The sequence below is a fragment of the Phyllopteryx taeniolatus genome, chromosome 2, assembly GCF_024500385.1.
Source record: "Phyllopteryx taeniolatus isolate TA_2022b chromosome 2, UOR_Ptae_1.2, whole genome shotgun sequence".
Taxonomy (NCBI): Eukaryota; Metazoa; Chordata; class Actinopteri; order Syngnathiformes; family Syngnathidae; genus Phyllopteryx; species Phyllopteryx taeniolatus.
Genome location: NC_084503.1, coordinates 38701555 through 38713299, shown reverse-complemented (window position 1 = coordinate 38713299; position 11745 = coordinate 38701555). Strand labels below are relative to the sequence as shown.

General features: G+C 39.9%; 1 protein-coding gene across 4 annotated transcripts; it reads left to right on the top strand.

Moving 5' to 3' along the window:
- Positions 1–1120: 1120 nt before the first annotated feature.
- ogfod1 (2-oxoglutarate and iron-dependent oxygenase domain containing 1) lies at positions 1121–11358 on the top strand. 4 transcript variants are annotated; one of them, XM_061766141.1, is made up of 13 exons: positions 1121–1369; positions 2281–2426; positions 2501–2547; positions 3861–3961; positions 4042–4158; positions 4571–4662; positions 4736–4864; positions 4937–5050; positions 8478–8557; positions 9989–10236; positions 10312–10440; positions 11045–11103; positions 11196–11358. In XM_061766141.1, exons 1-13 carry the CDS (start codon positions 1210–1212, stop codon positions 11343–11345), a joined length of 1572 nt encoding a protein of 523 aa, XP_061622125.1. In that variant the 5' UTR covers positions 1121–1209; the 3' UTR covers positions 11346–11358. The 4 variants fall into 4 exon arrangements, with proteins under 4 accessions (XP_061622125.1, XP_061622127.1, XP_061622126.1 ...); XM_061766142.1 differs by lacking the exon at positions 1121–1369 and adding an exon at positions 1378–1514; XM_061766143.1 differs by lacking the exon at positions 2501–2547 and having other exon boundaries at positions 1232–1369.
- The last annotated feature ends 387 nt before the right edge of the window (positions 11359–11745 follow it).

Below are 11745 nucleotides of genomic sequence, written 5' to 3'. Positions count from 1 at the left end.
CCAGAGGAGCTGGGGCCAAATCATGCAGTACTTTATAAATCAAATTTAAATATGTGAAGACTATTTTTTTTAAATTGCACAGTTTTGATAGTGCCTTGGTTTTTTTATCCATCACTTTAATTACTTGTTTGTACAAAACTTCCAATGTTTTTTTTGCATTCTGACCAGCTGGGACCAACTGGTTATGCAATAGTTAAAGTGACTAAGAATCATTGAATGCAGGGAATTTTTTGCAGCTTCAGTTGACATTTCATTCCGAATTGCACGAAAATTTGCGAGGTTTAATTATATATTTTTACACAGTTTGTCAATATGGGCTTTAAAGGAAAGCTGTGAATCTATTATTAACCCAAGATATTTGTATTGGCTGACAATTTGCATTTTTTCTCCATTAACAAGTATGTCGTGGTCAGGTGATACTCTTATTTGTTTTAGTGAAATACATGCCTACAGTTTTAGAAACATTTAGCTGTAGACAGCACTCCTGCAACCAAGTTGTGACACAGGACATTGTATTAGTGAGTTTAGCAGCAACAGTATCTTTGGAGCGACCATGAACAAAGAAAACGGTGTCGTCTGTATACATTACGCACTCTGCTTCAGAGCAAACAGTGGGCAAATCGTTGATATAAAGACTAAATAAAAGGGGGCCTAATATTGATCCCTGAGGGACTCCAGAGGTTAGCCTAAGAGACTGATCTGCAGTTGTTAACTGATACAGATTGTGTTCGGTCATGCAGATATGATTCAATCCAGCTCACAGCTTTGCGAGAGAAGTTAAATTGATCAGCAGGCTAATGTACCATGATCACGTTTCATATGTAATAATAAAATAGGTCCGGAGTTAAAAAAATACTTTACTGAGCCCTCTGTTTTTATTAAAATGACTGCAAATTCAATAACCATTTAGAAAAGGCAGGCTATGCACAGCATCAGGATTTAGATTAATCTCAATATTTTTAAAAGATGTTTCATGACAACAACGGACGGATGTATATTCGCTAACATTGGATTGGATATTATAAAATATCTTACTAAATCTCCGGCATGCGTCATGCGCGACAGCATTTTCTCAAATGTAGGTCGACTTTGCTTAAATGCCTTTAAAAAGAAGTACGCCCATTGACGTCACTTCTATGCGACGCGCGAAATGCTTCCACGACGTCACGTAATGTGGATATTTTAACGCGTGTTCAGTCAAACTCTACCATGGCATCTAAAAGGCAACTAGGCGAATGTACAAAGTCAAACAAGAAGAAAAAGATCAATAACTGGGAAGAAACAGCAGAACTTTGCCGAGTCGTTCGAGACGAGAACGTGAGGAGGGCTGTGAAGGAGGCGTGGAGCATGAAGTCTCACTACACCCACGGTCCGTGAAGTCAACACACACTGACATGAAGCACTTAGCTTCCAGTTAGCTTGTCGATTGTAACAATGCTAACACCGACAGCAAAGAAAGTACACTTGGTATATATATAAAAAAATGTGTACATGTATTTATAAAACTGAAACATGTAAGCAACACTGTTAATATTTTAAGGACTGCTTTAATTTACTGTCCATTGTTTTATTTAGTCATGTTGGAATCATGTAGACATTTTTTTAAATGTATGAAGTTAACGGCAACTTTACCAAAATAATGCTCATTAACTTTTTCAGACCGACTCAAATGTAAGCACAGGAACAAGCTTTTAACCCATACTCAAATATAATTAACAGTACTTACATTTTAAAACTTGCGGATGCCAATAACAATAACTGATACTTGATAATGGCGTTACATCTTGCAAATGTCATGAAAATGTATTATTTTAATAAAATATTGTCCAGGAACACAAAATTTTCTTAAGTTTCACTCAAATTGCTATAATAATAACAATAACTTGTCATTACTGACATTTTAACATCTAACCGCATGTCTGCTAAGAAAGTGTCATCAGTGTTTAACTTTAAAGTATGTCCACATGACTGGCATGGCTCCTACTCCACCTGCCTGAATGGTATATTTCATCGCAGCAATTTTTCTAGTATCAGTATAGAAGTACACTGGTATAAGTCTCGGTACATCTCTATGTAGAACTGCATTGAATCCCAGTTGACATTCGTTTTTAATATTCTGGCTTCCCTTTTAGCTCTATGTGCAGAGCAAAATATTGTCAATTTATGTGTCTCTGACTGTGTCACTCAAAACATTTTACGTTTATCTGAGGCTTGTAGATTGAATATTGTTTACATTTTCACCAACCAATGTCAACATCCACTGTTTTTGTCAAAATTCAGGTGATTTGGAGTTTGATTGCCATCCATTCCCTCACTGCGTCATCAAAAACTTCATCAGAAGTGAGAATTTCTTGGAGAACCTACAGAGAGAACTGCTCACACTCAACTTTCATGCAAAGTCAAACGATCTCTACAAATTTAAACAGGTGACCCTCAAATTGACATTCTTCAGCTGGTGGTTATGCTGTCTCATTATTATTATTTTTTTCCCCACCTACAGTCAGATGACTTGAGAAAGCGAACCGAACCACACATATCAGGCGTGAGGTGTGTTTTTATGGTTTATTGGTAATCAAAGCAGGTAACAACATACTGTCACAGAGTGACAATGCTGCAACCTCTGTTCATCTCACTTTCCTACTACTTTTTAAAAAAATATTGCATAATCATTATAGCCCTATCTGAGTTTGAGTTGTTAAATATGTATCCGCAATATTATGCCGGATTAAAATCTCAAAGCAGAAAAAACAACAACTAAATCATTCGAGACTTCGCATGGTTCATCAGTGCCACCAGAGGGAGGCAGAGATTACATTTTCTACTCAAATGGGGATTTCTTTTAAATCCCAAAGTTGGCAGTCAAAATGTACACAATACTGTGGTTAAAATTCATTAAAGCCCAATTAATTATTAAAAACCATGTCCCCAAATGAGAGTGCATCACAGTATTTAAATCAAGAGGATGGTCCACGTTTCACATCCAAATTCTTACGGAAATGTATTTTAATTGTCTTATATAGAATGATGTGCATTCCAGCCATGAGGAATAAGATGAGAGGTTTATAACTTGTTGCAAATATGTATTTATGAAATGCACCTCCCGAGGCAATCCACCCTGGCGAATGCAAACCATGATTAAAAGCAAAATGAAAGCTTCCTCTTTGGATCATTTATTATTTATACTGCAACAAAATGTCACGGCAGGTTCGAGCAGTAGAAGACTTTCCCTCTATATTGAGAGCTCCAGTAGCTCGAATTTAACACACATCAGCAACTTGTTTGTCACTCTACTACACAGAGAGAGTGTAAACAAAAATACATACTGTATAGTTGCTATAATAAGTCGACACACCCCTGTTCAAATGCCAGGCTTTTGTGATATAAATAATGAGACCAAGATAAATCATTTCAAAAACCGTTCCACCATCAATGTGATTTATAACCTGTACAACCCAATTAAAAATAAACATCTTTTTGAGATGCATCGAAGAACATCTGAACTTCATTTGGGGTTAATCATAGGCACTTTAAATGGTGTGAGGTGTGTGCTGACTCCAATTTAACACGAGTTTGGATGTGATTGGTTAAATCTAAACACAGCCACATCCTCACTTATAAGAGGATGTGCACACTTGTGCAAGCACATTATTTTGTTCATTTTAACATCCACTCTCAAAAATATTCAATCTTTCTTAAATTGAGATGTGCATGTTGTAGGTCACATTATAATGGTGTTTTGAAATGCTTTATCTTGGTCTTATTTATTTACTGTATATCACAAAAACCCGGTATTTGAACAGGGGAGTTTAGGCATTTTATAGCCACTGAAATTCAAAATTGTTATTTGTGTCTAATTCCAGATCAGCACTGTTCAGTCAATTCAGGGTATGGCTTGAGGAGGTATTAGGTGTGAAATTGGAGCCCACTGTGGATATTTCTTGTGCCAAATATGAATACACCGGTGAGCATTTTGCCAGAATCAACTTAGATGTTCTTTTTGGTCATTGGTTTGATTTTTATGTCATTATAAACTGTTTGTAGATATTCTTTTGTGTCATGACGATGAACTGGAGGGCAGGCGTGTTGCCTTCATTCTTTACCTTGTCCCCCCGTGGTTGTGCAGCGATGGGGGATCGCTCGATCTTTACACAACAGACGGTGAGTTTGTTTTAGTTCAGCACAGGTGGAAAAAACAATCATGCTCTGTACTTAAATAAAAGTAAAGATGCTTGTATAAAACATTTTTTACTTTTGACTGTCAATTATATACAATACCTGTTTTTGTTTTGTTTTTTGTTTTTTTATAAACTTGGCACAGCAACCAAAAAACCCCCTGACTTTAACATTGTATTTGCATATTTTTTCCACGTGTCATCATCCGCAAAGTTTGAAGAAGTGACAAAGGAGTAGAAAGTACATGTATTGCCTTTCAAATGTAGGGAATACAATTTCCTGGAAAAATTAATACTCAAGTAAAGTGCGGATACCCGAAAAAGCTCCTTTGCTTTTAATGTCTGTAATTCGCTGATGTGACAATTGAAGTCTCCATTAATGAAATTCATGTCATCAGGTCATTTCCAACCACAGAGTGTTGTCAAGTCTCTTGTGCCTTCTTGGAATACGCTCGTATTTTTCGAAGTGTCTCCAGTCTCCTTTCACCAAGTAAGCATTTTGTGTGTTACGGTATCTGTTTTGCCTGATGCGCAAAAAATGGACCTCATTTGTGTTTTTCCAGGTGTCTGAAGTGTTTTCACAAAACAAGTGTCGTCTGTCTCTAAGCGGATGGTTTCATGGGCCGTCTCTTGAGCGTCCTCCTCGCCACACAGGGCCTCTCGTCTCACGAAGCGAACACTTACCGAGAGATGTGAGTTTAAATGTGCACATGTACAAATTCATTGAACTACTTGTTGATTTGATGTCTATGTTTCCATTACAGGAGACATTGCTGCTTGAGTGGATCAATCCACTCTATCTGGATATTTCCTACCAGGAGCAGATTCAGGAAGAGTTTGAGGAAAGCTCTGAAATTCAGCTGAAAGATTTTCTCAGGGTATAGTGCTCTCTGATTTATACCTTAAACCAGGGGAGGAACATTTTCCAAGGAACCCCTCAAAATCCTAACACCTATTAATCATACCTTCCACGTTTATCCCTAAATGCCATGAGTATTTTTTTTAAACATTTCAACCTAAATATTAATAACCTGTTTAAAGGGAAGGACGCCAGTTTGAGAACCACTGCTATAGTGGAACCTCCAAAGTTGAACATAATTAATTCCATGATGCTGGTTTAGGCCGAAGTTGTTCTCATTTCACCAAAAATATTCTAATATATTATTTTACATTATTTGTCAGGTAATAGCCTAAAGTGAGTTATTTTTCCTTGCGCAAACTCTCGTCATAAAACCATTATTATCTCTACTGCCAAGTCACATATTACCATCAGAATCAGAATCATCTTTATTTGCCAAGTATGTCCAAAACACACAAGGAATTTGTCTCCGGTAGTTGGAGCCGCTCTAGTACAACAGACAGTCAATTTACAGAACAGAACACTTTGGAGACATAAAGACCTTGAGAAAAAACACTTGTGCAAAAAGATGCAGAGTCCTCTAGCACTTAGAGCAGTTCGAATGACTAATATTGCAATAGTCCGGTGCAATGACCATTGTGCAAAGGGCGCTGAGACTTCAAGGAGTGTATGCGGTTTAAAGTGACGAGTAGTGCGATAATCTGGGACAATGTTGGTTGTGCAAATGTTACAGATACTCCTCAATCAGTGTGCAAATGGAGCAGATGCTACTCTGGCATGAGTGGCCAGTATATGCAAATAGTGCAGCATGGCGAGACAACCACAGTGAGTGCACGAGTAATACCTAATTGGCCCCACAGAAATGTAACAACGAACTCAAGTCAAAAAATTGCCAGCTTGTTGTAATGGAATTATAGGTTAGCTGTTTAAGAAGAAGCTGTTGGAATGTCAACTAGTTCTAGTTTGCATTGATCGGTAGCGCCTACCTGAGGGAAGGAGCTGGAAGAGCTGGTGACCGGGGTGCGCAGGGTCCGAGAGGATTTTGAACGCCCTTGTCTTAGTTCTGGCAGCGTGCAAGTCCTCAAGGGTGGGTAGGGGGGTACCGACAATCCTTTCAGCAGTTTTGATTGTCAGTTGCAGTCGGAGTTTGTCCTTTTTTGTAGCAGCACCAAACCAGACTGTGATGGAAGAACACAGGACTGATTCGATGACCGCTGTGTAGAACTGTCTCAGCAGCTCCGGTGGCAGGCTGTGCTTTCTCAGAAGCCGCAGGAAGTACATCCTCTGCTGGGCCTTTTTGAGGACGGAGTTGATGTTGGTCGCCCACTTCAGGTCCTGAGAGATTGTAATTCCCAGGAACTTGAAGGTCTCGACGGTTGACACAAGGCAGCTGGACAACGTGAGGGCCGGCTGTGGCAAAGGATGCCTCCTGAAGTCCACGATCATCTCTACAGTCTTGAGCGTGTTCAGCTCCAGGTTGTGTCGGCCGCACCACAGCTCCAGCCGCTCCGCTTCCTGTCGATATGCAGACTCGTCACCGTCCTTGATGAGGCCGATGACAGTGGTGTCATCTGCAAACTTCAGGAGTTTGACAGTCGGGTTCGCTGAGGTGCAGTCGTTCGTGTAGCGAGAGAAGAGCAGCGGAGAGAGGACACAACTTTGGGGCGCCCCAGTGCTGATGCTGCATGTGGATGAGGTGGCCTCCCCCAGCCTGACCTGCTGTGTCCTGCCCGTCAGAAAGCTGTAAATCCACTGGCAGATGGCAGGTGAGACGCTGAGCTGGAGAAGCTTGGATGAAAGGAGTTCAGGGATGATGATGTTGAACGCTGAGCTGAAGTCCACGAACAGGATCCTCGCGTAGGTCCCTGCACTGTCGAGGTGTTCTAGGATGAAGTGCAGTCCCATGTTGACTGCATCATCCGCAGACCTGTTCGCTTGGTAGGCAAACTGCAGGGGGTCCAGCAGGGGACCCGTGACACTCTTGAGGTGGTCCAGCACGAGACGTTCAAAGGACCACAGATGTCAAAGCGACAGCCCTGTAGTCATTCAGACCCGAGATTGCAGGTTTCTTGGGGACTGGAATGATGGTGGAGCGTTTGAAACAGGATGGAACTTCGCACATTTCCAGAGATCTATTGAAGATCTGAGTGAAGACTGGAGGGAGCTGGTCCGCGCAGACTTTGCAGACATTAACTATTGTTGAAGTACAGTGACAACCCATCCATCCATTTTCAACAACGCTTATCCTGGTTAGGGTCGCGGGGCGCTGGAGCCTATCCCAGCAGACTTTGGACGAAAGGCGGACTACACCCTGAACTGGTCGCCAGTCAGTCGCAGGGCACATATAGACACGGACAACCATTCGCACCCACATTGACACCATCACTGAGTGGGAACTGAACCCACGCTGCCCGCACCAAAGTCAGGCGAGTGTACCACTACACCATCAGTGACTCCAGTGACAACCCACCAATTCAATTCACCAATTCAGGAAGTATCCTCCATTATTTTGAAAAACTGATGTACTCAAGCCAAAGCCATGTCTAATGTGAAAATATTGCATTGATGCTCTCATGCCATCTTTGTTCCAAGCAAACCATGTGGAAGTGAGGGTGAGGAGCTTCGTTTAATCAGGCCCTAATCTTGTCTAATAGACAATAAGTGCTTTGCCACCATCTTGTGACACTCATAGCCAATTACAAACCTTTTTCGGTAGGCGTCATTCACTGGCGGATTTTTGCTTTTTGCCGGAGGTCAGAATCAGAATCATCTTTATTTGCCAAGTATGTCCAAAAAACACAAGGAATTTGTCTCCGGTAGTTGGAGCCGCTCTAGTACGACAACAGACAGTCAATTGACAGAGAACACTTTTGAGACATAAACACATTGACAAAAAAACAGTCACTGAGCAATAAAGGGTTGCTAGTTATCTGGTAACGGTGATAAATTGTATTATTTTAAATTTTTTTTGACAATTGTGCTAAAAGATGCAGAGTCCTCCAGCACTTAGAGCAGTTCGATTGACTAATATTGCAATAGTCCGGTGCAATGACCATTGTGCAAAGGGGGCCGAGACTTCAAGGAGTGTATGCAGTTTAAAGTGACGAGTAGGTCTCGGTTCCTATTGCCTACAAATAGCGTGGGAATATTGTATAACAAGACGGTAAGTACTATACAAAAGAAACAAAAATGTTAAATACTCATTCTTCTCAGAGGAACAGGAAAGTTTTAACAGAGCAATGCCTGTTAACCTAGGGCAGTTTTGTAGGTCTTGCTGGAATTAATAGTATTGCCTTTAATATGTTAAAAAAAAGCTATATATATATATATATATATATATATACACACACACATATATATATATACACACACACACACATATATACAAACACATGCACATTCTCTGTGGTTTTTCCTCCTGATTGTGTGTATGACTGTGTTACCAGGAGGAGAAATTCAGCCAGGTGTGTGAAGCCCTGCAATTGGCTCAGATCCAGTGGACGCTGAAAGGTCCTGCCAATAAGAGGTAGGGAAGTTTCATTGATTACAGAGCTACACCCCCTTTGAAGAGTACGCTTTTGTTTAATCCATTCCTCAGTAAACACAAGAACGACTTTTTTAATTTTGATGATGATTTTACTCACCTGTGTTTGAATTATTGTGAATAGAATTTTCAAATTTAAAATTTTGCTTAGCAAGCCTTTTGTTGGCGTGTACTCATTTTTGCAATGTTAAAATCTTGTGGGATTATTTTGTTGCGTAGTATGCCACAAAAAATATCAATTCTGAAAGGAAACTCACGGTTTAATGACAAATCTCTTTCGGTATACAGTAGACCTCGCATATTCCTTAGGCATTCGAAAATTCATCTATTCATAGATTTTTGGAGAAACAAATCCACCTTTTTTGCGCTTTTTTTCTACCTGATCCCCACTTATTTGCTGGGGGTTTTATTTCAATTTATTTTTTACATGGCAATTATGAGGGAGTGTCAATTATTCACAGATTTTCCCCATTCTTGGTCGGGCTCAATCCATTTCCTCCGGGAATAGCGGGGGTCGACTGTGTAGTGAACCACCTTTTACGTTCCAGACCCACCCACGATAGGTGCAAATCCGCAATATCGAGAAACAATATGATTTTGTTTTTGTTAAAAAATCGTTTTAACCCTCCCACATGCTTTAAACACATTTATTAAAACACATTTAAATTGATCAAAACACTGTTTTTAAAGTATTCCTTAGCACCTGTTCTCACACTGCCACTGTCAAGAAATGGGAGACATTCGTTTAACATCACTTTCAGGAAATGAAAGACTCGTTCGCATATTAAAGAGGCAAAGCTTGCTTGCTTCAAGTCACTCCCAGTTGAAGTTTACTGTAAAACTGACACACAAGGAAAGATATTAAAATCTGTCTGTTTAAGCACCAAAATGTTCAACCAAACAATATAGATTGGTTTAACAAAAGTTCTCTAGCTTAATGCTAACATATAATGCAAAACACCATAGACGGGCTAACAGAAATGAGCATAGATGGTTTGGTAATGATAAACCTTAAAACAACTGCTACTTCAACACATGGAGGAGCAAAACATACAAACAGAGGATACAACCATAATTGCAGGCATATACTGTATTCTCTCTGTTGGAACAACGGCGATTACTGGCGTTTAGTTGGGGATCTTCTCTGCTTCTCCTCTTTCTTCTGTCAGGCTGAATGTTTTCCAGTAGACCTTAGTGCTGCCTGGCATGTTGTGGCACAATGTGGTACTACCCTGCAGGCACACAACTCTTAAATACGCACTGTGAAAACCTGTAAAAATAATTACTTATAAATCAGCGATTTGATGGCAAGGGGGGCAAACGTGAATCGCGATTTGCGTGTTGTTACTGTACTCATATATTTAGAGCGCTGCTTTATTCAGGAGTAAGATGATTGCCTTTCTATACATCTAGATGCTACGCAGCAGCGTGTCTGGACACCTTGCCCGAGTGTGTTAGTGCTTGTTGGGAGCTGCTTCATTCAGAAGCGTTCTTCCTGCTTCTATCCAACTTTACGGGCCTCCGATTGCACTACTTGTGCCCCGTTGATGATAACGATGATGATGATGGTGGTGGCGAAAATAAAGACAAACAGAAGAAAGAAAGCAGTGAAAAGGACGAACAAGCCGCAAGCTCCTCAAATGAAACAATCAAAGACTCAGGTTCATGAAATTTCTTTTGCTTCTTTCTTTTTGTGTGTCTCTTTCTGATGAATGTTTTTGTGTTCCTCTTGGTAGAGCCGAGTACACCCAAGTGTTGTGGTGAATTGCGACGATGGTCCCACGGCAACTACACTTTACTGCACGATGGAGAGGCAGCACGAGCGGAATACGCACTAGACCTCATTTTGCCTTTTAGCTGTGCAGGTGAGTCAAACCAAACTGTGAAAACAAAAACCTGTTAGATGAGTGGATTTGTCACTGTGGCACTGACCTACATTGAAAATCTAAATTCTAATATTTGTTCCATGAAATTGTGTTAATTTATTCCCAACATGGCTGCACTGCTTCCAATACATGTAATGGATGTGAGATGTTTTGTCCAGTCAGATTTGAATGTCTACGTGTCCCATGTCAATCTAATCTGCCCGGGGATCTAATCTGGTTGATGTAATTTAAAGTATACTAGCAATAGAACTGTTTCTTTAACCTATCCGATTTCAGATTCCCCCTCAGAGGGCCAACTCGCAGGCCCACAATCATGTCAGCACTTTTTCCGTCCTCTGATTGGTTGTTCAGAGCGAGCTAAATTTGACTCGCAAAACACATCTCTAACAATCTACACACATTGATACATTTAATAGTCAGCATCTCTGTTGGGTATGATGTATTTTATTTAAATTTGTGCACACAGAGGTTTTATATGATATCTGGATACTTAACAAAGTATTATTATTATAATATAATATAATTATTATATTCGTTATAAGGGCAGGAAGTGGATAGATGGAAATGATTGTTTGATTTTCAGGTTGGCAGTCAGAGTTCGGAGGCTTCAGTTGTTACGTTGCGAATGAAGAGGACGAGGAGGTGAGTTTTTTGAATTTCCATATGAAGATACAGATACATCTGCTGTCAATGCTTTGGTGATCATCATTATGTCTTTTTCTGCTCATTTTAAGCTGCTGACCATCTATCCCGAAGATAATTCCCTCGCTCTGGTCTACAGAGACAAGGAAACCCTCAAATTTGTCAAGCATGTCAACCACAAAAGCAAGAATGATTGTTCTTCCAGAGTATTCTATGACTTCTCTTTTGTTTATTATGAATAAAAAATTACATACATCTGTCTTTTGTTTTTATTTATATGTATATATATTTTATTTTTAGTGGTTACTGGTTATCATATCTGCCTCGCGGTATCTTTTCTGGGTAGTCTAACTTCCTCCCACATTCCAAAAACAGATAAAAAAAAACTGTACTTAAATAACGAATGACTTAAATCAAGTTAAATACAATTGAACTGCCCTTAACAAATGTCAGGGGCGTCACTAGGTTTTGATGTTTGGGGTGGCTTAGCCCCCCCCAATACAAAATTAATAAGCCTAGAGACACCAAAAAAACAAAATTACTGTACTTGATTTAAAAAAACAAAACTAAAAAAACTAACATTAGGCAAAGTTTGAACATTCAGTGATTCTTTTGTGTCTCACTAGTAGTACTAGTACCACA

Bases quoted from the DNA above. Each gene is read 5' to 3' on its own strand.
- ogfod1 (XM_061766141.1), top strand. From the start codon at position 1,210: ATGGCATCTAAAAGGCAACTAGGCGAATGTACAAAGTCAAACAAGAAG. The intron at 3,962-4,041 runs GTGAGCATTTTG...AACTGTTTGTAG, and splicing joins TGCCAAATATGAATACACCG to ATATTCTTTTGTGTCATGAC. The intron at 10,237-10,311 runs GTTCATGAAATT...TCCTCTTGGTAG, and splicing joins TGAAACAATCAAAGACTCAG to AGCCGAGTACACCCAAGTGT.